This window comes from Podarcis gaigeae, assembly GCF_964106915.1.
Source record: "Podarcis gaigeae genome assembly, chromosome: 13".
Lineage (NCBI taxonomy): Eukaryota > Metazoa > Chordata > Lepidosauria > Squamata > Lacertidae > Podarcis > Podarcis gaigeae.
Window position 1 is genome coordinate 202,911 of NC_139689.1, and position 24,036 is coordinate 226,946.

A 24,036-nucleotide genomic window follows, 5' to 3' on the forward strand; every position below is an offset into this window, starting at 1 on the left:
GAAACCGTGCATCCGAGTTTTTTGTGGTGCAGGCTGTGCTCCTGGCTATGATATGGGATTTGCCAGTGAGTTTGTGTTGGCCCAATGCAGAAAGCGTGAGGATCCATGAGGACCCGTGCTTCAAAACCACGTTTTTGTGCCACGGTTTCGCCAGGAAGCCATGGATCCGTGATTTTTGTGGTGCATGCTGTGCCCCTGGCCATGATGTTTGATTTGATGGTGGCTTTGGGCTGATCTGGGACGCAGGTGGCGCTGTGGGTTAAAGCCTCAGCACCTAGGACTTGCCGATCGAAAGGTCGGCGGTTCGAATCCCTGCAGCGGGGTGCGCTCCCGCTGCTCGGTCCCAGCGCCTGCCAACCTAGCAGTTCGAAAGCACCTCCGGGTGCAAGTAGATAAATAGGGACCGCTTACCAGCGGGAAGGTAAACGGCGTTTCCGTGTGCGGCTCTGGCTCGCCAGAGCAGCGATGTCACGCTGGCCACGTGACCCGGAAGTGTCTCCGGACAGCGCTGGCCCCTGGCCTCTTGAGTGAGATGGGCGCACAACCCCAGAGTCTGGCAAGACTGGCCCCTACGGGCAGGGGTACCTTTACCTTTACCTTTACCTTGGGCTGATCTAGTGCAGAAATCACGAGGATCCATGAGGATCCGTGTTTTTGCGCCCCTGCGGCCCGCCCGAAACAGTGGGTGCGTGATTTTTTTGATGCTGCCTACAGAGTAAGACATGGTCTACAGTATCATGGTGGTTTTATTTAATTTGAATGAAAAAAATCATATGAATTCACGAGGATCCGTCTAGATCCGCCTTTTACCTTTTTCCGATTTGGGGTTAGGGTTTATGGCCATGGTGTAATGTAGTGCTTCTGCGACTATGAACACAGGTGTCTGGGCTCAATAGATGGGTGCGGACGGCTTGCCAAGGGTTAAAAGGAGCTGAGCTGGATTCCTAGAGAGGACAGGATATAAAAGTGTGGCGGGGGGGGGCAGGTCCTCGCTTTCCTCCCCCCTTCCTGCAAGAGGGGGAGGGGGCTGTCGTCTCCTTTGCAAATGCTGCCTCGGCGGCGCCTTCTGCAGGCTGGTGAGTCTCCTCTCTCTTCCCCCGGAGGGGGCATTGGGGAGAAGAGGGGTTCCCTGTCAACCCCCACCCACCCCCAAACCAGGGAGCCGAGGGTCCTCCCCCTCCATCTCTGCAAAGCCAGGGCGGGGGCTCGTTCCCAGGAGGTGTGCAGCTACAGACCCATGGGTGCCCCCTCGAGCTCATTGGAGAGTAAAAGCGAGGTATAACTATCCCAGCCCATAATCTGGCCGCGGTGTGGTGGGCCCGTTTCCAGCCCGTCTTCCAGGGCATCTCCGCAGAGAGGGCATTGCAAGGATCCCCTCGGGTCCAGAGCCGGGCAGCTGAGACCCCCCCCCGGAGGGCGCCGTGTTCAGCTGATCCATCTGGGCAACCCCTCCCTCCACGGAGCCGACTTTCTTTCCTCTACCTGCTCCCTAAATCAAGCGCAGCTGGACGTTGGCAGCAGCAGTGCTGGTTTATTGGGGGGGGGGGGCTTCCCGAAATGGACTAACACACTGAATGGATTCTAGGCACTGACCTGATGAAAAGATCATAGCTGAGTTTCTGAAGCAGGAACAGAATTTTGGAAGGTAGCTGAATGTAGAAATTGTGCAATTTTTCTCTGGTAGGAAAATACAGTGGTACCTCGGGTTACATACACTTCAGGTTACAGACTCCACTAACCCAGAAATAATACCTCGGGCTAAGAACTTTGCTTCAGGATGAGAACAGAAATTGTGCTCCAGCAGCGCAACAGGAGCCCCCATTAGCTAAAGTGGTGCTTCAGGTTAAGAACAGTTTCAGGTTAAGAAAGGACCTCCAGAATGAAATGGGAAAGAAGTTTAACAGGGAGGGTGCCACTAACGAGAAGGCCCTCTGCCTGGTTCCCTCTGACTTCACTACTTGCAGGTGGGGGGGGGGAGCCAGAAAAGGCCCTCCTGTGTTTCCATAGATAATATCAGGAACATGGAGCCAGAGACCTGTGCTATTTCCATATAATCTCATACAATATGGCCTTCCAGACCATAAAATAGCCATAGCTGCCATCATCAGAGGAGTATCAAGGACTGCATACTCATGAGTAAACCCCTTGCTCCTGAGTTGCAGAAGGAGCCTGGAGCCAAGCGCTATGTTGTCATTCTGGAACCTGGACCTTGTGGTACTCACAGCCTGGGTTCTGGTACAATCCAGCCCTGCTTCCTAGCAAGACTCATCCACAATTGCTCAGAGAACATTTCTCTTCTACTGACAATGTGTCAGTTTTATAGCAAAAAAATGTATTTGCTTTGTAGGATTTGCTACCACCTCTAATTTGGATGGATAGGAAATGGCAGAAAAAAGAGAGTTTTCTTCTGATCTCTTGCAGGGTTCCTGAGATGGCTGAGCAAGGCTCAGCTGGCCCTGAAGGAGGAAGAGGCCATGCCATGGAAACTGGGAGTACTGGGATATTCTGGGAAAGTTCAGTGCAGAAGCGCTTGGGTGAGGTGGACGCTCTCCAGTCAGAGGTGCAGAGCCAGCAGTTGAGGCAGTTCTGCTCCCAGGAGGCCAAAGGACCTCGAGAGGTTTGCAGCCAACTCTACCGCTTTGACCGTCAATGGCTGAAGCCAGAAAGGCACACGAAAGCTGAGATGCTGGACCTGGTGATCTTGGAGCAGTTCCTGGCTGTCCTTCCAGCGGAGATGGAGAGCTGGGTGAGGGAATGCGGAGCAGAGACCAGTTCCCAGGCGGTGGCCCTGGCCGAAGGTTTCCTCCTGAGTCAGGCGGAGGAGAGGAAGCAGGAAGAGAAAAAGCAGGTGAGAGAGACTTTCCTCTTAATTCTCCCAAGGAGCTCCAAACAGAACTGAGAACATCCCCAAATGCTCTACTAATGGCCCTTCATTTTGAAAAGCATCCAAGGAAAGATATCTGATACCCCTAAAGATTTTGCCTCTGCTGTTACTTCTCTAGCCTTTCCCTACATTCTCAATTTGGAATCCTTGTTGCTCTTTCAGGAAAAGGATCTGGTTGCAGAAATGGGCTCCAATTACTCTGAGGCACAGAGGACTCCGTTGGACATCAGAGGGAGTTCACTAGGTAAGGAGGAAGGAGTTTCTTTTTTTTAAATATATTTTTATTAAAATTTTTAAACATAAATGCAAAAATAATGAACAATATAACATATATCATAACATATTTTCTTAACTTTTTAGACTCCCTCACGTCTCCCCCTCCCACTTGCATCATTGTCAATTCTTGCCCGCAATTTATCATCTTGTTTACATTCTTATGTCCCATTCATTTAAATTATAATCTAATATTTCTCCCAAAGGTTTATGATTTTTCCTCAATCTCACTTAGCATCCTAGTTGCATCTAATTTAGTGGTGGTCAATTATTTATGATCTAGCCTCCATCTTAGCATTCAACCAAATTACAGTGCTTTTTAAAAAAAATCTTAAATTTCTTCCAATCTTCTTCAACCTTCTCTTCTCCCAGGTCTCGGATTCTGCCAGTCATCTCGGCTAGTTCCATATAGTCTATCAGTTGCATCTGTTTGCAAAAGTTCCAAGATGTCAATAATGTTCCTTGTATTAGCAAACAAGTGTCTACCTGGGAGAAAGCCTGCCTGGTCCTTGTGAATTACTTCATTTAAAACTTTTTAAAATCTACTTGCCAAAATGTCTGCAAATATTTTGTAATCCACATTTAAGAGAGAGATGGGACGATAGTTCTTAAGTTGTGTCTTTTCAGCTTCCGATTTTGGTATCAATGTGATAAAGGCTTCCTACCACGATTCCGGCGCCCTCTTCCCCTCCATAATTTCATTGCTGACCTCCATCAGTGGTTGTATCAAATAGTCTTTTAATGTCTTATAATACTTGGAGGTCAGCCCATCTGGCCCTGGAGATTTGCCCAATTGCATGTTCTGAATGGCTTGTTCAATCTCTTGTCGTGTTATTTTGCAATTCAGGATTGATCTATTTTCTTGTGACAGTTTTGGTAGCCCATTTTTTTCCAGAAATTGTTTAATCTCAACCTCATCTTGCGGCCCTTGAGTATATAATTTTTTGAAATATCTCTGGAAGCACTTTCTAATATCCACAGGGTTCTGAATGTTTCTTCCTTCAATCTCTAAATTTGTGACTGTATTTAGTTTTTGTCTCCTCTTCAACTGCCAAGCTAGCAGTTTTCCACATTTATTCGCCGATTCAAAAGTTTTTTGTTTCATTAATTTAATCTTCCACTCTATTTCCTGGTTTATCAATTTAGAATACTGTGCTTGATGAAGTTTAATCTCTTTCAGAGTTGGCTGTGACTTCGGATTTGATCTTAACTTCTTCTCTAATTCTTTAATTTTCTCCAAGATTTTGTCTTTCCTCTCATTTTGTGTCCTTTTCTTTACAGCATTCTGTTGAATCAAGAACCCCCTCATCACAGCCTTGCTTGCGTCCCAGATGATTCTTTTTTCCACCGTAGTGTTCAAATTTATCTCAAAATAGTCTTTCAAAACTTTTTGGGCCTTCTTAGTGATCTCCTGATCTCTAAACAAATTGTCATTCATCTTCCATCTAAAGGAGCCGGTTGGTAGTAGTGTCATGTCCATCTTTACTGCATTATGGTCGGAGCAGGTCTTTGGGCAGATTTCCACCTTTCTGACCTTAGGTGCCAGACCTCTAGATATCCATATTTGGTCGATTCTTGTCCAAGTCAGCTGGGCTTCAGAGAAGAATGTTCCCTCTCTTCCCAAGGGGTTCTTCGTTCTCCAAATGTCAATCAAGTCCATATTGTCAGTCATTTCGAAAAAAGTCTTTGGTAGTCTGCCATCTTTTGTAACATTTTGGTTTTGTGACTTATCCATGTTAGTTGATACGACCCCATTCATATCTCCCATCATGATGATGTTATCGTAGTCCAGATAATCCAGCATAGTCTCATGCAACTTCTTATAAAATTCCGATTTCCCCTCGTTTGGTGCATAAATTCCTAATATCAAGATCTTCTCTCCTTGATGTTGTATCTCAATTGCTAAAATTCTTCCATGTTCATCTTTAAATAGAAATTTAGGTGACAGGCTCTCTTTTGCATATATCACCACACCTCTCTTCTTTACTCTATCCGAAGATATAAATTCCTGGCCAAGTCTTTTATTTATTAATACTTTTCTGTGGAGCCTGATCACATGTGTTTCTTGTAGGCAAATAATATCCAGTTGTTCCTTTTTTAGTATGTGAAAATTTTTCCTCCTTTTTTCCGGGATGTTGCAGCCATTTATATTCCAACTCAAGAGTTGCAGAGACATCCTGAATAAATCTGGTTATTTTCCTGGGGGTGGTATCTTATTCGCTGGATCTTCCGGTTCCAAGGGTGCAGGTACCGCTGGTGCTCCAGGCCCAGAGGGTGATTCAATTCCTTTTTGAAGGTCCTCTCCGTATGCAGTCAAGAATTTATCTCTGTCTTCCAATGTTCTGATTTTGACCTTCTTCCCTCTAAAAGTGAAAGATAGTCCTTGGGGGAACTCCCACCTGAAGATAATTGAATTGCTCCTCAACAGTCTAACCCAGGGGTCTGCAACCTTTAAGACAAAAAGAGCCACTTGGACCCGTTTCCGAAGAAAAACAACAACTGGGAGCCGCAAAAACATTGCAACATTTAAAACAAATATAACACTGTATATATTGTTTCTTGCCTTAATGCTATATATACAGGATCGTGCAGTCAGCTGTCAATCTCAAGAAAAAAGGACAAATTAATAGCTAATTAAAATATTTAATTTACAACCAGGTAACCAGGTTAATGGGACTTTTGCTCCTGAACCTCAGTGCTCAGTGTCTGCACATCAGGGCTGTAAGACGTCACCTTCATTTTCACACAGGCTTGCAATCTATACATCCATGTATACATGTTCCGAAACCTTAATGAATGCTTCTTTTATATACTCTCCATCTGTGAACGGCTTCCCGTGCTTGACTATTTCCTGAGCGGCTACAAAACTAGCATACGTTGTGGAATTTGTAGGCTTCACCCAATTCTTGAAATTATTTTTGCTCCTATCAACCTTCCTCATAAGTTCTGCAACGGCTTTTCGTCTCTCATCTCCATCTGGATATTTTTCAGCAAAGGCTGCGTGTTTATTCTGGAAATGTCTTGCAATATTTGACTTTTTGTTGTTTGCAAATTTCTCACCACATATTAAGCATACTGGTAAACCAGTCTTGTCAGTAGAGAATGCAAATGATTCTGTCCATGTATCATTAAACATTCTGTTTTCTTCAGAAATTTTTCTTTTCTTGCCTTTATCCATGGCTGGCCTACCGTGGGTCCAAAACAGGGACGTAATTAGAAATCAGAGGGCTCCATAGCAAAATTTGCTATGCCCGATGTCAGGGAACTGACATCAGAGCGAGAGGCGAAGCGGAGGCTCCCAGATTATGCTGGCGAAAGACCCAGCACCAGGGGGAGAAGCAGCTCGGTAGAGGGGGAAGGAAATCAGCGCAACACCAGGGATAAAGGGGGGCAGATGGGGGAAGCGGAGAGAGAGCTCCGGGATTCTTCTCTGGACATCAGTGAGTAGAGCACAGGTCCTCCACTACCCACGCCCTCCCTGCACAGAAGACTCCTGCGCAGTGAGAGGAGGAGGCGACTGGGAGTCAGACAGCTTCTATGCTGGAAGAGGTTTAAGAAACGCCCACAGACGGATTCTGCTAGCGACTGAAACAGCTACGCGGAGATGGGCTGTGCAGTCAGAACGGTTTAACAAGGCAATTAAGCCTAGAGAGGCGGCAGTTTACGCACGAGTAACTCATACCCATTACACCCAATAATCAATGCCCCAAAATGCCATAGAAAATTAATCAGGGCCCCAGTGTACCATAAATCATAATCAGTGCCTGATGTAAATAATAATTAATAATGAGGGCCCAATGTCATCCTCATCATTATAAAAATACCTTTTTTGACACTTTTTATTATTTCTTTGTTTGACCCCTCAGAATTACTCCTCCTCATAGAAATAAACATTACATTAACAAGTTACCTTTTTTTGAGTGTGTGTTCTTCACTCCCCTTCAAAACAGTGACCAGTGTATATGCCCCCTTTCAATGCAGCCTGTTTACAAAGGCGGGACGACAAAGACCAGCAATAAGCTGTTGCATAACGTTCCCCAAGGAAAGCGTTAGCTATTCACCAAACTTTCCCCTGCTTAAGTTTAAAAAGGGGCTTCAAGCAACTAAAAAGGGGCTTCAGGCAACTAACTCCCACGTGGAATTGCCTATAGTAAGATGGCGGCCGCCTCAGAAGACCACATGGGCAGATAAGATGGCTGCTGGGGCGATCCGGTTACCCAGCAACAGCACAGCTGCTTCCTACGCTTTTAAAAGCAGCCGGCTAAGCAAGCGTTGGAGCGCCGAAGCCACCTCACCCCCACAAGGAGAATGCTGCGCATGTGACCAAATAGCGAGGACTTACTTTGCTAGAGACAAGCCCCCGACGCTACCACAAGCCTCCCTCTCTTCCCGCCGCCCAGCCTCCCAAGAAAAAAAACCCCACTTCAAACGGTCACAAAGCACAAATTCCACGCGACCGCGACTTCATCCGCCCACAACCTGATCCGCCAGGTGCGCCGAGTCCTCCCCAGGAAAGGTAAAATGCGGCGATGAGCTTGCGTAGCGTGCTGGGCTCCCAGCAGCGAATCGACTTGGATAGGCAGCAAGCAATCCAAACGGAGAGGTTTTCGGCGCGATCAAGGCGCCCGCAGTAGATAAGGGAGTGATCCAATCATAAGCGGCTTTTTGCGTGTTTCCGCCCAGAAAATGCGCCTCCTCCCCTCGCCTCCGCCCCGGAGCCGCAGCAAAGGCGTTAAAGAGCCGCATGCGGCTCTGGAGCCGCAGGTTGCCGACCCCCGGTCTAACCAATTCAAGGTAGTCAGATCTAAGATCCAGCAGTTGTTTAGGAATATCCTTGTAAATTTCAATACTTTTGTCCGAAATGTCCAGTGACTTTCCGTAATGTAGGCCCAAAATCTTATCCCTTTCCTCCTTTGATCTCAGTGTTATCAAACAGTCTCTGGGTTTCTCTTTCTTTACAAGTCTTCCAAGCCTAAAAGCTGATACGATTTTAAAGTCCTTTTCCTCTAAATTCCAAAACTTGGAAAGTTCTTTAGTCAAAAACTCAGCTAAGTTGCCTTCTTCCACTTCTGGTATCGACCTTATCCTTAAGTTACTCTCCCGATTCCGCAGTTCTATCATAGAAAGATAGACCTGGTGTTCATCTACTTGTTTACAGAGTGGTCTTACCTCTTGTTCCAAAATTCCAAGTCTTTGGCTAGTATCCTCAGCCAATTTCCGATTTTCTGCTGTGGCCCCCGTCAATTCTCCAATTGCTTGTACGTTCTGTGCTACTTGTCCAGTTAGTCTATTTAGACATTCTGTATTTTGATCAATTTTAGCTGTTTGCTCATCAGCTTTCTTATCCAGAGATTCCACTCTCTTATCCAAAGATTCCAATTTTTCATAAATTTTCTCTAAAATAGAAGTAGTTGCTCCTGAGGCCATATCTTCCAATTGTAATTGCTCAGTTTCTTCCTCCCCTGCTTTTGGCAGAGAAGCGGCTTCTTCCTCTGAAGGCAGAGTAGGTACAGATGATCTGCGTGCCTGGGAAGCTGAGGTTAAAGTTGTTAAAGTTGTTTGTCTGGTTCTTGGTCCCTTTTTTCTAGCGCCACTCATTCCAAAGTTATCTAAAAGTCAAGGTCAAGCTGAGTTGTTCCCATGAGAAAACAACAGCCCAGATGGTAACAGTCAAACAGGAGGCCGGGAAAAGGAAAGTAAAATAATGTCACTGCTGTAAATCCCAAATCCTCTAGGGGGAGCTTAAAATGTCTTTAGGGAAGAGATCAATTCTAGTAAAATTGCTAGAATCAAGTTTAAAGTCCAGGAACCTTCAGTAACAGGTTTTAAGCAGAGTTAGTATTAGCAGCCACATTGTTTCAGACAGTGCATACTGGTATTTCAAATGATGCTTCAAAGTAGCAAGTCCAAACTCCCTCAGATTGTTGCAATTCTTAATTCAAAGTAACCAAATCTGCAGACTGACAGCTCAGTTGCTCAGGCAGCTCCAGCACCTGGGTTCCTTACTCAATTTATATTCCCAATAGAAGAAAGGTATCATAATGCAAGTATAGAGCATAATATCAAGTGCTTAGAGTCCTTATTCGCTTACGGAAAAGTTCAGTGGTTGCTCAGATCAGTTAGGTTAAAAGTTCTTTCTTTGCCTCCACTCCTCCAGCTCTTTGCTTTGAAGTTCAGTGACAGCGGAAGACGGACTTCCTGTTTTTCGTCGCTCCGCTTTCAGCCAAATTCAATAAAATTTAGTCTCCAATTTAATAAAGTCCTTCTTTACTCACGGGTTGTTGCATTTCCAGATCAGAAAGTTTCAGGAAAAAAGGTCAGCGCTCACTGGCAGCAGCAGCGCGGCTTCACTCCGTAGCTTGCGAAACGACCCACAGCACCGCTACCCCCTCCCCGTTCCGGAGCCCCTTACGGGGTTCCTTCAACGTTTCAGGGGTTGCTTCAGGTGCCCGCCGGGTCCCGAGACCACAGGCTTTTGCTGCCTGTGGGTTTCCGACGTGGGTCTCCGCTTCGCCGTAGCGGACGACCCGTTTCCCACGGAGCTTCCCCTTCACCAAAGGAAGAGGACCGCCATTGCCGTTCGCGCCGCCTCCGGAAGTCCCAGGAGGAAGGAGTTTCTTTTCCATTTGGTCTTTCTGTTGCTTTTGAAAGTAATCTCTGAGTTTTTTCAATTTTGGGGGGGAGACATTTGGGCCAAGAATAGCATAACAAAGCTATGAAATTTGTACGCCCGTCAAAATGTACATCTCAGAGAAGCATGCACTCCTGGCTTCCAACTAACCTTTGTCTCTCAGGTGAAAGAAGAACAAGACCTCCTCACCCGTCTCTTCCTGGTGGTGGAGAGGAAGCAGCAGCTGTAGAAACAGATCAGGTAGGAGGAAGGAGCCTTGTGGGGAAAGAGGCTCAGGAGTGGGGCAGCCAGGGTTCCTCTGGGAATGAAGAAATCCCTCTCTCCCTCTTTGCTTTCGTCAAAGCTGTCCCAAACAAAGGCTGAAAGTGTGATTCAGTAAAGTCTATCTGCTGAAAATAAGGAATAGCCAACTCACCTTAACTAGCCTTCTGCATGAATTGGCCTTAGTAAACATCTTCCAAGACAATAATGCCCACTTACACCACAAAGAACTTATAACCCCCCCTCCCCCCCAAAAAAATAGCAGATGGGGTGAGGAGAGAGGAGATCCTTTCATTTGTGCCCCTTCCAGTCACCTTGTAATTGTCAAGGATGTGCCCCATAAAGATCCAGACTAAGATCCAATGAATTGTTGGCAATGATCACTTTGATCACTTCAATGAATTGTTGGCAGAGTAAACACAATGCAGGGTCCCAAAAAATAGACCAGGCACAGGAGCTTCATCCAGTATTATTTACTGAAGGCAAATGAGCATAACTATTCACGAATTCAACTCTTTCGGATTTGCATAGTACTTAAGAATCCAGTCGCAATATAAAAATAATAATCTTAAACTTAAAATAAGACTAAGAACTTGGAAATCAGACATACTATGTACAGATCACCCCACCAGGAAGAAAGATAGAGAAAGATGAAGCCCAGGTTTCCTCCGGCCTCTGTTTATAGGCAGCATGGCCTTGGGATAGAAAAATAACAGGGCCAGCTTCAACCAGCTGTACTCAGCTTCTCTGAAGGAATAACCCCAAAATCAGGAACCTTCTGCTCATTTCCAGGCAGAATGGAAAAATTGCTGACCAGCTAGTCACTTGCCACTTGCAGCTTGTAGTAGCTTCTAGCTCATGAGACCCAGACAAGTTTCTAGAACCTTCTTGAATCAATGGAATAAGAACGCTCTCTGCATATTACACCAATACTTTCTATACCAAAAATTGCAAGCCATGTCAGTGATACCACCTCCTTCTTACCTATCCACAAGCCTTGAATTTTACCCCAGATCCTTTTTGGCTGCTCCAAGATTTCAGACTTGTCTACCAGTTTGTGATCCAAAAACACTTAGTGGTGTCCAACCCTCAGAGCGCCATCCCTGCAGGGACCAAGTGGTACAGCCTAGTGGACCTTTGCTCAGCATTGTTGAGTCTTCTCACTGCAATTAACACAACACAGCAATGAACAGGCAGGAAACACCACCACAAAGTGTAGTAGATAATCTTTAGAGTGCCTTAGAGGAGGACCCTTGTCTTTTTCCTTTCAGGGTCCTCTGTGCTTTGAAGATGTAGCTGTGCATTTCACGGAGGAGGAGTGGGCGTTGTTGGATCCTGACCAGAGAGCTTTGCATAAGGAAGTCATGAAGGAGAATCTTAGGAACATGCCCTCCCTCGGTAAGGCTCAGGGTTGGATAATAATATCTGCTTTGAAATTCCATTTATTTCTGAGGTTCTAATCCATTTGTCTCTTCATCGCAGGTGGTGATGAATTGGGAATGAATAACAGGGGAGAACATGAAAAAATCAACACAGTGCAGAAACCACATAAATATGTGGAGTGTGGAGAGAGCTCTATCACCCTTTCCACTTCTCATCAAATAATTCATACAGGAGAGAAACCATATCAGTGCTTGAAATGTGGAAAGAGCTTCAACCGGAAGGGAAGTCTCACTGCCCATCAGAGAATTCATACACTGGAGAAACCATTTCAATGTCAAGAGTGTGGAAAGAGCTTCAGTTGGAAGACAAATCTCACTTCCCATCAAAGAATACATACAGGGGAGAAACCACATCAGTGCTTGGAATGTGGAAAGAACTTCTCCCGCAAGGAAAGTCTCATTTTCCATCTAATAATTCATACAGGGGAGAAACCCTATCAATGTTTGGAATGTGGAAAGAGCTTCAGTCAAAGGGGCAATCTCATGTTCCATCAAAGAATCCATACAGGGGAGAAACCCTATCAATGTTTGGAATGTGGAAAGAGCTTCACCCACAAGCAAAGTCTCAGTTCCCATCAAAGTATTCATATGGGGCACAAGCCGTATCAGTGCCTAGAATGCGGAAAGCAATTCGGTCGGAGATCCTATCTCACTTCCCATCAAAGACTTCATACAGGGGAGAAACCATATCAGTGCTTGGAATGTGGAAACAGCTTCAATCAGAGCTCCGGTCTCACATCCCATCAAATAATTCATACAGGGGAGAAATGTTTTCAGTGCTTCAAATGTGGAAAGAGCTTCAATCACAAGGCTAGTCTCACTTCCCATCAAAGAATTCATACAGGGGAGAAACCATATCAATGCTTTGAATGTGGAAAGAACTTCAGAAAAAGTGTCCATCTGACTTTCCATAAAAGAATTCATACAGGGGAAAAACCATATCACTGCTTGGATTGTGGAAAGAGCTTCAGTAGAAAGGACAATCTCACTTCCCATCAAAGAATCCATACAGGGGAGAAATTGTATCAGTGCTTGGATTGTGGAAAGAGCTTCAGCAGAAAGGACCATCTCACTTCCCATCAAAGAATTCATACAGGGGAGAAATCACAACAGTGCTTGGAATGTGGAAAGAGCTTCAGAGGACCAAGCCCACTTTCCATCCCAGAACTCACAGCAGGGAGAATAGTTGAATTGCAGAATCATAGTGTTGGAAGGGACTCTGAGGGTCATGTAGATTAACTCCCTGCAATGCAGGAAGTGTTTGGGTTTTTTCAACTGGAGTTCACCAGAGCTTTGCTCCGGCACTTCTCAGGTGGGTGCCATTGTCATTCTCAAAGAACAAGGGAGAAGTTCGTGGTGTGTTCTGGCACCATTTTTCTAGAAAAATAGCACTGTCTGTGACAGATGACCATTCAGCCTCTGCTGAAAAACCTCCAATCAAGAACAGGCCAGCAACATCTGGTGAAGTCTGTTCTGTAGTGAATTAGCTCTTACTGATAGAAAGTTATGCCTACTGTTTAGCTGGAATCTCCTTTTCTGTTACTTGAATCAATGGCCTCAGTCCTAACTTCTGCAGCAGGAGAAAACCAGCTTACTCCATTTTCCATGCTCCAATTTCTCCTACAAGCTGTTCCTCCTGTTTCTGTTTTCAAATGTTAGGGGAAATCCTGGGGTGCGAGGATACTCAGCAGACCAGCTTGTTGGGGTGCAAGTCTCCCGCAGGTCTCCGCAGTCAGTAGAAGAAGGAAGTTCTAACCAAGTAACAAAGCAAAACAGCAGTCCGTAGACCACAACCTTTATAGTTGTGCAATAGGTCCCTGCAAGGAGTAAGAACCCTGAACACAGGTTACACACTACCCAGAATGCATTTCCAGAAGCATCATTCATACATCACTGATACATCATCATCATCATCATCATCATCATCATCATCATCATTATTTATTTATACCCCCACCCATCTGGCTGGTTTTCCCCAGCCACTCTAGGCAGCTTCCAACCAAAGGTTAAAAATACATTAAAACATCATCATTAAAAACTTCCCTAAACAGGGCTGCCTCTATATGTCTTCTAAAGGTCAGATGGTTGTTTATTTCTTTAACATCTGATGGGAGAGCGTTCCACAGGGCGGGTGCCACTACCGAGAAGGCCCTCTGCCTGGTTCTCTGTAACCTCACGTCTCGCAGGGAGGGAACCACCAGAAGGCCCTCAGAGCTGGATCTCAGTGTCCGGTCTGAACGATGGGGGTGGCGACACTCCTTCAGGTATCCTGGGCTCCTTCAGGTATCCTTCGGGTATACTGGTATACAAGGAGGGAGGAGAGTTGTGAGGATACCCAAGTTTGTCAAGTTGCCCCACTTATCAGATTAAGTTCCAGACACCTTAAGTAAAGTTAAAGGGACCCCTGACCATTAGGTCCAGTCGTGACCGTCTCTGGGGTTGCGGCACTCATCTCACTTTATTGGCGGAGGGAGTCGGTGTCCAGCTCCCGGGTCATGTGGCCAGCATGACTAAGCTGCTTTTGGCGAACCAGAGCAGCGCATGGAAACGCCGTTTACCTTCCCGCCGGAGCGGTACCTATTCATCTACTTGCACTTTGACTGCTTTCAAACTGCTAGGTTGGCAGGAACAGGGACCGAGCAACAGGAGCTCACCCTGTCGCAGGGATTCAAACCACCGACCTTCTGATCGGCTAGTCCTAGGCTCTGTGGTTTAACCCACAGCGCCACATGCATCCCTACTGACACCTTAAGTAGCCGCCACCTAAAGAACAATAAAACTACCAATGCATATCCTTGTCTTCTGGCCTTCTCAAGGATGGGAGGATGGGCTTTGGGAACACCTGGCCTGAGCAAACCCATCAGCAGATGTCCATTGTTTCCCTCAAGGGAGGGGTGCTGTGTACATGACTTTATGTCTCAGGGATTATGGAGGAGGGTGGTGTCCAAGTCTGCCTTCCCTTTTGAAGCAAAATGTCATTGAAATGGGAAGAATTGATTAAGGCATTGATTTAATATGCCTTTTCAAAGGTTAGTACTCCATCGGCACTGTCAAAGGCAAAGGAATACAATTTGACGCTTTCTTGCAACAATGTAAGAGGTTCCGGCAATCGAAAGCAGAAGAGATACAATTTACCAGCTTTCGCCATTATCTACACAGAAGCTGGTGCTCAGTCAACCGTGCAAAGGCTGAGCTGCCGGGCTGAAGGCGTTGCACCGCTCCCTGGTAGTTACCTACTTCGCACAATAGGGGCGCTGTTTGGTAATACCCGATTGGTTAGCTGTCGGATTTCAGAGCTCCCCGCTGGTCGATCTTTGGTAATTCTCAAAATACAGACTCCATTCATAAAACACAGACTCCATTCATCAAGCAGTAACATAAGTTCAGTGTTATATATTTGTGGGACATAGTCGTCATGCAAAACATTCCTAGAGTGGACATGCAAGGGGATGTTTTGTACAAACTTCATCTGCATGTGACTAGAGGTGGGCGTGGCCTCACCTGCCCAGGTAACAAAAGGGCTAGGCAGGGAGCACACTTCCTGTCTTGGACTGTCTTCTCCATCTTGCTTTTATGAAGAAGCAACAGCTCTTCAGCTAGAAACGCCCTGTTTCCTTCCAGCCAACAGAGCACCCCGTATGGGATAGTGCCACTTGTATATATTTTGTAACCTAAGTCTGCCTTCAGAAATGCAATTGTGAACTGATGATACTGTGAGTAAACTTGTTTTTACTGACTTTAAATAAGATTGTCGTGTCTATTCTTTCTAAGAGGGACAAAAGGGAATTACCAGAAATCCTATATTTAGAAGCTCAAACGAGCTGGCAACAAGTTAACCGCTGTGTGTTTGAAGGGGGAGTGTTTAAACTCTGCTAAGTCATTGAACTTGCTTAGGCAAGTTAGGAAGGATATTACTAAACAATATATCCTCTTCTGCCTCCCTGAACATTCCGACAATATTGAGCTTCTATTTGATCGATTGAACGTGCTGGTTTACAGCCCGGGTTAATGCAGTGCTTCTCCACTATGAAGGAAGGTGGCAGGACTCATCGTTCAGTAAGATGTGCCCCCCTTTCATTTCCGTAACACAAGGGAGGGAGCAGATTAGAACCGCCGCCCCCCCCCCCCGAAAACTTCTCTGACTGCGCAGCACACATGGCTTCTGCTGGGCTCCTGCTCTGGAGGCGAAAACGCAGAGAGGGAGAGAAGGGTGAGCTGGGTGCGCACGGCTTGCCAAGGGTTAAAAAGAGCTGAGCTGGATTCCTAGAGAGGACAGGATATAAAAGTGTGGCGGGGGGGCAGGTCCTCCCTTCCCCCTCCCTTCCTGCAAGAGGGGGAGGGGGCTGTCGTCTCCTTTGCAAATGCTGCCTCGGCGGCGCCTTCTGCAGGCTGGTGAGTCTCCTCTCTCTTCCCCCGGAGGGGGCATTGGGGAGAAGAGGGCTTCACTGCCCCCCCGCCCACCCCACAAACCAGGGAGCCGAGGGTCCTCCCCCTCCATCTCTGCAAAGCCAGGGCGGGGGCTCGTTCCCAGGAGGTGTGCAGCTACAGACCCATGGGTGCCCCCTTGAGCTCATTGGAGAAATAAAGGGGAGTATAACTATGCCATGACTCGAGAGGGGATCCCAGCCCATAATCTGGCCGCGGGATGGTGGGCCCGTTTCCAGCCCGTCTTCCAGGGCATCTCCGCAGAGAGGGCATTGCAAGGATCCCCTCGGGTCCAGAGCCGGGGAGCTGAGACCCCCCCCCCCGGGAGGGCGCCCTGTTCAGCTGATCCATCCAGGCAACCCCTCACCTCCCCCCCCCCCCCAGCAGACTTTATTTCCTCTACCTGCTCGCAAAATCAAGCGCAGCTGCGTTTGTTAGCCTGGACGTTGGCAGCTGCAGTGCTGGTTTAGCGGGGCTTCCCGAAATGGATTAACTGAATGGATTCAAGGCACTGACCTGATGAAAAGATCATAGCCGAGATTCTGATGCAGGAAAAGGATTTTGGAAGGTAGCTGAATGTAGAAAGTGTGTCTTTTTCTCTGGTGGGAATATATTTGTAATGGGAAATGATAATATTATTATTATGATTATGATTACTCCTGATCCAGGCATCTGGCTGAACTGTTTGGCCCCTGAATGTGTATTTTGTAAATGCACATGGTTTTAGTGCACTCATACGTTGCTTTATACAATGAATAGGTGCCTAGAAATTCCAGTTATTGTTGTAGCAGTGATCGAGTTTTAACTCCGGTGGGTGCTGTTTTGTTTGGGGGAGGATTTATTTTAAATTGCTTTTGAATGTTAGGTGTTAATTTGGATTTTTGGATTTCTTTTGTAAAAAGTTTCCTTCTGATCTCTTGCAGGCTTCCTGAGAGGTCAGATGGATGAGAGAGACTCAGCTGGCCCTGAAGGAGGAAGAGGCCATGCCATGGAAACTGGGAGCAGTCGGGGATTATGGGAAAACTCAGTGCAGAAGCTCCTGGGAGAGGAGGACACCCTTCGCTCACAGGCGCAGAGCCAGCAGTTGAGGCAGTTCTGCTCCCAGGAGGCCAAAGGACCTCGAGAGGTTTGCAGCCGACTCCACCACCTTTGCCACCAGTGGCTGAAGCCAGAAAGGCACACGAAAGCTGAGATGCTGGACCTGGTGATCTTGGAGCAGTTCCTGGCTGTCCTTCCGCCAGAGATGGAGAGCTGGGTGAGGGAATGCGGAGCAGAGACCAGTTCCCAGGCAGTGGCCCTGGCCGAAGGTTTCCTCCTGAGTCAGGCGGAGGAGAAGAAGCAGGTGAGAGAGACTTTCCTCTGGATGCTCCCAAGGGGCTCCAAACAGGAGGAAGAACATACTAAAAGCCTATACTAATTGCTCATCCTTTTTTGGGGGGGGGGGAGCATCCAAGGAATGACATGAGATGCCCCTAAAGATTTTGCCTCTGCCCTTCCTTCTCTAGCCTTTCTCTGCATTCTCAATTTGGAATCCTTGTTGCTCTTTCAGGAAAAGGATCTGGTTGCAGAAATGGGCTCCAATTACTCTGAGGCAGAGAGGACTCCGCTGGACACCAGAGAGAGTTCACTAGGTAAGGCGGAAGGAGTTTCTTCCCTGTTTGGTCTTTCTGTTGCTTTTGAAAGTAATCTCTGAGTCCTTTCAATTTTTTTTTTTGGGGGGGGGGAGACATTTGGGCCCAAGAGCCCAGAATAGCACAACAAAACTATGAAATTTGTACGCCCGTCAAAATGTACATCTCAGAGAAGCATGCGCTCCTGGCTTCCAACTAACCTTTGTCTCTCAGGTGAAAGAAGAATGCCAGCAAGACCTCCTCACCCGTCTCTTCCTGGTGGTGGAGAGGAAGCAGCAGCTGTAGAAGCAGATCAGGTAGGAGGAAGGAGCCTTGTGGGGAAAGAGGCTCAGGAGTGGGGCAGCCAGGGTTCCTCTGGGAATGAAGAAATCCCTCTCTCCCTCTTTGCTTTCGTCAAAGCTGTCCCAAACAAAGGCTGAAAGTGCCATTCAAGGAGGTCTATCTGCTGAAAATCAGAAACAGCCTCCTCACCTTTACTAGCCTTCTGCATGTTGCTAGTATTATTTATCAATACTTGTAGTTTTATTTATATATTTATGATTGAGTGCTTCGATGGGCTTCTAAGCAGTTGACATATCATAGAAACAGTGACCAAGATTCTCCAACACCCCCTCCCCCCCAAAAAAACAGACCATGGGGTGAAGAGTGAGGACGTCCTTTCATTTTTGCCTCCATATGACCCGTGAAGTTGACTTTTGGTCATTGTGAGGTTCCCCCACCCCAAAACAGAGCATGGGGAAAGTACAGAGTGGATCCTCATCCCCAGCCTTTCCCCACCTTTAAACCAGGCCAAAACAGGGTCCCAGTGCCATTTCGGAGACAGAGACCTTGACTTACCTCCATTTTATCAATGGGGAACCCCATAGCCAACAAGCCCACCCAGGGCTATGACACTGATCATGGATCCTAGTGCCTGAAGATTTTTAAGAAAACCATCCTAGATGCCATCAAACCTGCCAGTCAGCAAACAGTGTAATGTCGTAAACCGTCGTACAAGGACTACACAGATGAACATCCATCTGAATGCTACGTCCGTCTGGTAGCCGCCATAAAACATAGGCAGGGATTTACCTGGAAAACCTCCCAACATGAAGGGAGTTATAAATGGGTTCTTTAAGGACAAATCCATGTTTGACATCAGGAATGCCCTAAACCCGCATATTTGTTATGATGGAGAAAGCATTAGCAAGTTATTTTCAATAGCCAAATCAGTGTTCAACACCTTAGATGAAGTCCAAGGAGACCCCAGGCAGATCCAGGCAAGTATTAGCCCATAATTATTAAATGCTTAAGTTTGAAGGGATAGTGCAGGAGGCTAAGCAGGAAAGAGAGTTTACAGGCCTCCCCCTTGAGCTGAAGAACGAGATACCCCCTTGGTTGTGGGGGCTGGAATTTAACCCTGTGCAGCTCTTGAATCTGCCACAGCAGTCAAATTAAAATACAGCAAAGACCTGCCATTTCCTTGTACCAAACAGTATCCTCTTCCAAAGGAAGCCATAATTGGATTCACATCCACGACAGAGGAATTCTGGCCTCTGTTTATAGGCAGCATGGCTTTGGGATAGAAAAATAACAGGGCCTGCTTCAACCAGCTGTACTCAGCTTCTCTGAAGGAATAACCCAAATATCAGGAAACTTCTGCTCATTTCCAGCCAGAATGGAAAAAATTGCTGATCATCTAGAGACTAGACGCTTGCAGCTTGTAGCTTGTGAGACCCAGACAAGTTTCCAGAACCTTCTTGAATCAATAGAATAGGAAAGATCTTGGCATATTAGACCGATACTTTCTGTCCCAAAAACTGCAAGCCATGTCAGTAATACCTATTCACAAGCCTTGAATTTTACCCCAGATCCTTTTTGGCTGGTCCAAGATTTAAGACTTGTGTATCAGTTTGTGGTCCAAAAACACCCAGTGGTGGCCAACCCTCAGAGTGCCATCCCTGCAGGGACCAAGTGGTACGGCCTAGTGGACCTTTGCTCAGCATTTTTTAGTATCCCCATTGCAAATAACACAACACAGAAATGAACAGGCAGGAAACACCACCGCAAAGTGTAGTAGATAATCTTTAGACTGCCTTAGAGGAGGACCCTTGTCTTTTTCCTTTCAGGGTCCTCTGTGCTTTGAAGATGTAGCTGTGCATTTCACGGAGGAGGAGTGGGCATTGTTGGATCCTGACCAGAGAGCTTTGCATAAGGAAGTCATGGAGGAGAATCGTGGGATCATGGCCTCCCTCGGTAAGGCTCCCAGTTGGATGATAATATCTGCTTTGAAATTCCATAGATCAATCTATGTATCATCTATCTATTTGGAGGTTTTGGTGTCCTCGGGTGTCTTCCCGTGTAAAAGTTGGGGTGTCTAGGCGACGTTTCGACGAGGTCTCACTCGTCATCTTCAGGCTGGTGCTTTCGGCTTCTTGTTACTGGAACAGAGCGGGATCTCAATGTTTGAGTTCCTATAAATACTGTAGAGGGGGTGTGGTGTCTAGCCTCCAATGTTCTGGGCAGAGAGGAAGTTCCCAGGCTAGTGTGCCTTTTCTTCTTTTGTTCCTTAATTACTTGAGAGATACCTTGAGTGATTTCTTGAGTGATATCCTGAGTACCACTTAGGTGGGTCATTAGGTGTGGATTAGTTGCTAAAGTCTTTGTGTCTTGACCTCTTGAACTTTGTGAAGAGTTTTCCTGAGAAGATGGCTGTATTGCACTTAGTTGTGCTTTGGCTTGGCTTCGTGTATAGGGGCGAGCTGTGGTTTTGTGGCTTGTGTCAGCCAGATCTGTGTAGGGATTGCAGGGGGGGTGCACAAAACCACAGCTCGCCCCTATACACGAAGCCAAGCCAAAGCACAACTAAGTGCAATACAGCCATCTTCTCAGGAAAACTCTTCACAAAGTTCAAGAGGTCAAGACACAAAGACTTTAGCAACTAATCCACACCTAATGACCCACCTAAGTGGTACTCAGGATATCACTCAAGAAATCACTCAAGGTATCTCTCAAGTAATTAAGGAACAAAAGAAGAAAAGGCACACTAGCCTGGGAACTTCCTCTCTGCCCAGAACATTGGAGGCTAGACACCACACCCCCTCTACAGTATTTATAGGAACTCAAACATTGAGATCCCGCTCTGTTCCAGTAACAAGAAGCCGAAAGCACCAGCCTGAAGATGACGAGTGAGACCTCGTCGAAACGTCGCCTAGACACCCCAACTTTTACACGGGAAGACACCCGAGGACACCAAAACCTGCATTCCTGTACCCGTGAAAATCTACGAAAGCAAACATCTATCTATTTATATCTATATCTATCTATATCTATCTATCTATCTATCTATCTATATATCTATCTATCTATCTATCATCTATCTATCTATCTATATCTATCTATCATCTATCATCTTTATATCTATATCTATATCTATCTATCTATCTATATCTATCTATCATCTATCTATCTATCTATCTATCTATCTATCTATCTATCAATCATCTCAAAATGAGAAACCAGCCAGATGTTTTTGGAGCTCAACAGCACCACCTACAGCACCTGGGATTCTAACACTTCACAGGTCACCATAACTGGAGGGGTATGGATTGTTTCATCTGTGAAAATTCCTCCTCCAGTTACGACTTAAAAAAATCCTGATCAGCCTGCTTTGAAGTGCCCAGGCCTTCATAAATTTAGTTTTCAGAATTTTTAGGCAAGTGAAAGTAGATTTTGTCAGGATTTGAGTTTTTGTTTTTGCTTCTGTCTGTTTTTGGTTGACCAAAGAGACTATGGACCTTGGAAATGGAGCAACAAACAGGTGACTGACAATAGAGATGCAGAAAATTCCATGATTCGGCCAAACAAAATCCATTCAAGAAAAGAGCCAGGTTTTGCACATCTCAGGTTCCCGCAAATACGTCCATGAATACCAGTCAACAAAGGCAGTGAACCCTGTAGTAAGACCTCATGCCTAACCCTCTTCCGTTCTTTCACTATCACAAAAGTTAATTTTCATTGTCCAATCATTTGGGGCTGTATTTATTTCTGAGGTTCTAATCCATTTCTCTCTTCATCGCAGGTGGTGTTGAATTGGAAATGAAGAACAAGGGAGACCATGACAAAATTCACACAGTAGAGAAACCATATGAATATTTGGAGTGTGGAGAGAACTCCATCTCCCTTTCCACTCCCTATCAAATAAATCCTATTGGGATGAAACCATATCAGTGTTTGGAATGTGGAAAGAAATTCAGTCAGAGCTCCAATCTCACTTCCCACCAAAGAATTCATACCGGGGAGAAACCATATCAGTGCTTGGAATGTGGAAAGAGATTCAGTCAGAGCTCCAATCTCACTTCCCACCAAAGAATTCATACCGGGGACAAACCCTATCAGTGTTTGGAATGTGGAAAGAGATTCAGTCATAGCTCCGGTCTCACTTCCCATCAAAGAATTCATACCGGGGAAAAACCCTATCAGTGTTTGGAATGTGGAAAGAGATTCAGTCAAAGCTCCAGTCTCACTTCCCATCAAAGAATTCATACAGGGGAGAAACCCTATCAGTGCTTCGAATGTGGAAAGAGCTTCAGTCACATGGCCATTCTCACTTCCCATCAAAGAATTCATACAGGGGAGAAACCTTATCAATGCTTTGAATGTGGAAATAGCTTCAGAAAAAGCATCCATCTCACGGTCCATCTAAGAATTCATTCAGGGCAGAAACCATATCAGTGCTTGGAATGTGGAAAGAGCTTCGGTACAAAGAATCATCTGACTATCCATCAAAGAATTCATACAGGGGAGAAACCCTATCAATGCTTTGAATGTGGAAAGAGCTTCAGTCACAAGGTCAGTCTCACTTCCCATCAAAGAATCCATACAGGGGAGAAACCCTATCAGTGTCTGGAATGTGGAAAGATCTTCAGTCACAGTGGCTCTCTCAGTTTACATCAAAGAATTCATACAGGGCAGAAGCCATATCAGTGCTTAAAATGTGGAAAGAGATTCGATCGGAGCTCCACTCTCACCAACCATCAAATAACTCATACAGGGGAGAAATCATATCAGTGCTTGGAATGTGGAAAGAGCTTCACCCAGAAGCAAAGTCTCACTGCTCATCAGAGAATTCATACACTGGAGAAACCATTTCAATGTCAAGAGTGTGGAAAGAGCTTCAGTTGGAAGGAAAGTCTCAATTCCCATCAAAGAATTCATACAGGGGAGAAACCATACCAATGTTTGGAATGTGGAAAGAACTTCAATCATAGCTCCAATCTCACCTCCCATCAAAGAATCCATGCAGGGGAGAAACCCTATAAGTGTCTGGAATGTGGAAAGTGCTTCAGTCGGAAGGACAATCTCATTTCCCATCAAAGAATCCATATGGGGAGAAACCATAACAGCGCTTGGAATGTGGAAAGAGCTTCAGAGGGCCAACCTCACTTTCCATCCAAGAACTCTCAGCAGGGAGAATAGTTGAATTGTAGGATCATAGTGTTGGAAGACGGAGACAGCATCTTAATAAGCAGAGACATCACCTTGCCGACAAAGGTCCGTAAAGTTAAAGCTCTGGTTTCCCCAGTAGTGATGTATGGAAGTGAAAGCTGGACCATAAAGAAGGCTGATCGCCGAAGAATGGATGCTTTTGAATTATGGTGTTGGAGGAGACTCTTGAGAGTCCCATGGACTGCAAGAAGATCAAATGTATCCATTCTTAAGGAAATTAGCCCTGAGTGCTCACTGGAAGGACAAATTGTGAAGCTGAGGCTCCAATACTTTGGCCATCTCGTGAGAAGAGAAGACTCCCTGGAAAAGACCCTGATGTTGGGAAATATGGAGGGCACAAGGAGAAGGGGACGACAGAGGACGAGATGGTGGGAAAGTGTTCTCGAAGCAACCAGCATGAGTTTGACCAAACTGTGGGAGGCAGTGGAAGACAGGAGTGCCTGGCGTGCTCTGGTCCATGGGGTCACGAAGAGGCGGACACCACTAAACAACCAAAACACTGTTGGAAGGGACTCTGAGGGTCATCTAATCTAACCCCATGCATTGCAGGAAGCTCAGCTAAAGCATCCATGACCAGGGCTGATATTATTCAGCTGGAGCTCACCAGAGCTCTGCTCTGGCTCCTCTCAGGTGGGTGCCATTGCCATTCTAGGAAAACAAGGGAGAAGCTCATGGTGTGTTCTGGCACCTCTTTTTCTAGAAAAATAGCACTGTCTGTGACAGATCGTCATTCAGCCTCTCCAATCAAGAACAGTCCAGCACCTTCTGCTGAAGTCTGTTCTACAGTGAGATCACTCTTTCTGTTAGAAAGTTATGCCTGCTATTTAGCTGGAATCTCCTTTCCTGTAACTTGAAGTCAATGGCCTCAGTCCTAACCTCTGTGGCAGGAGAAAACCATCTTGCTCCATCTTCCATGGCACAGCCCTTTAGTTATTAGAAGATGCCTCTCAAGGCTTCCTGTTTCTGGCGGTTGGAACTGGCGGACTCCCACAAGATCGGACC

General features: G+C 46.1%; 1 protein-coding gene and 1 long non-coding RNA gene across 2 annotated transcripts; one reads left to right on the forward strand and one right to left on the reverse strand.

The window, feature by feature from the left end:
* Window positions 1-1,008: 1,008 nt before the first annotated feature.
* Window positions 1,009-23,955, forward strand: LOC310828814 (uncharacterized protein). The gene is made up of 6 exons (XM_083706714.1): window positions 1,009-1,076; window positions 2,422-2,848; window positions 3,047-3,128; window positions 9,952-10,028; window positions 11,321-11,447; window positions 21,608-23,955. Exons 2-6 carry the CDS (start codon window positions 2,432-2,434, stop codon window positions 23,002-23,004), a joined length of 2,100 nt encoding a protein of 699 aa, XP_083562840.1. The 5' UTR covers window positions 1,009-1,076; window positions 2,422-2,431; the 3' UTR covers window positions 23,005-23,955.
* Window positions 6,218-7,142, reverse strand: LOC310829405. The gene is made up of 2 exons (XR_014557256.1): window positions 7,068-7,142; window positions 6,218-6,342 (listed from the first exon to the last, which is right to left on the reverse strand). It is a non-coding gene; the product is annotated as an uncharacterized lncRNA (long non-coding RNA).
* Window positions 23,956-24,036: the final 81 nt, after the last annotated feature.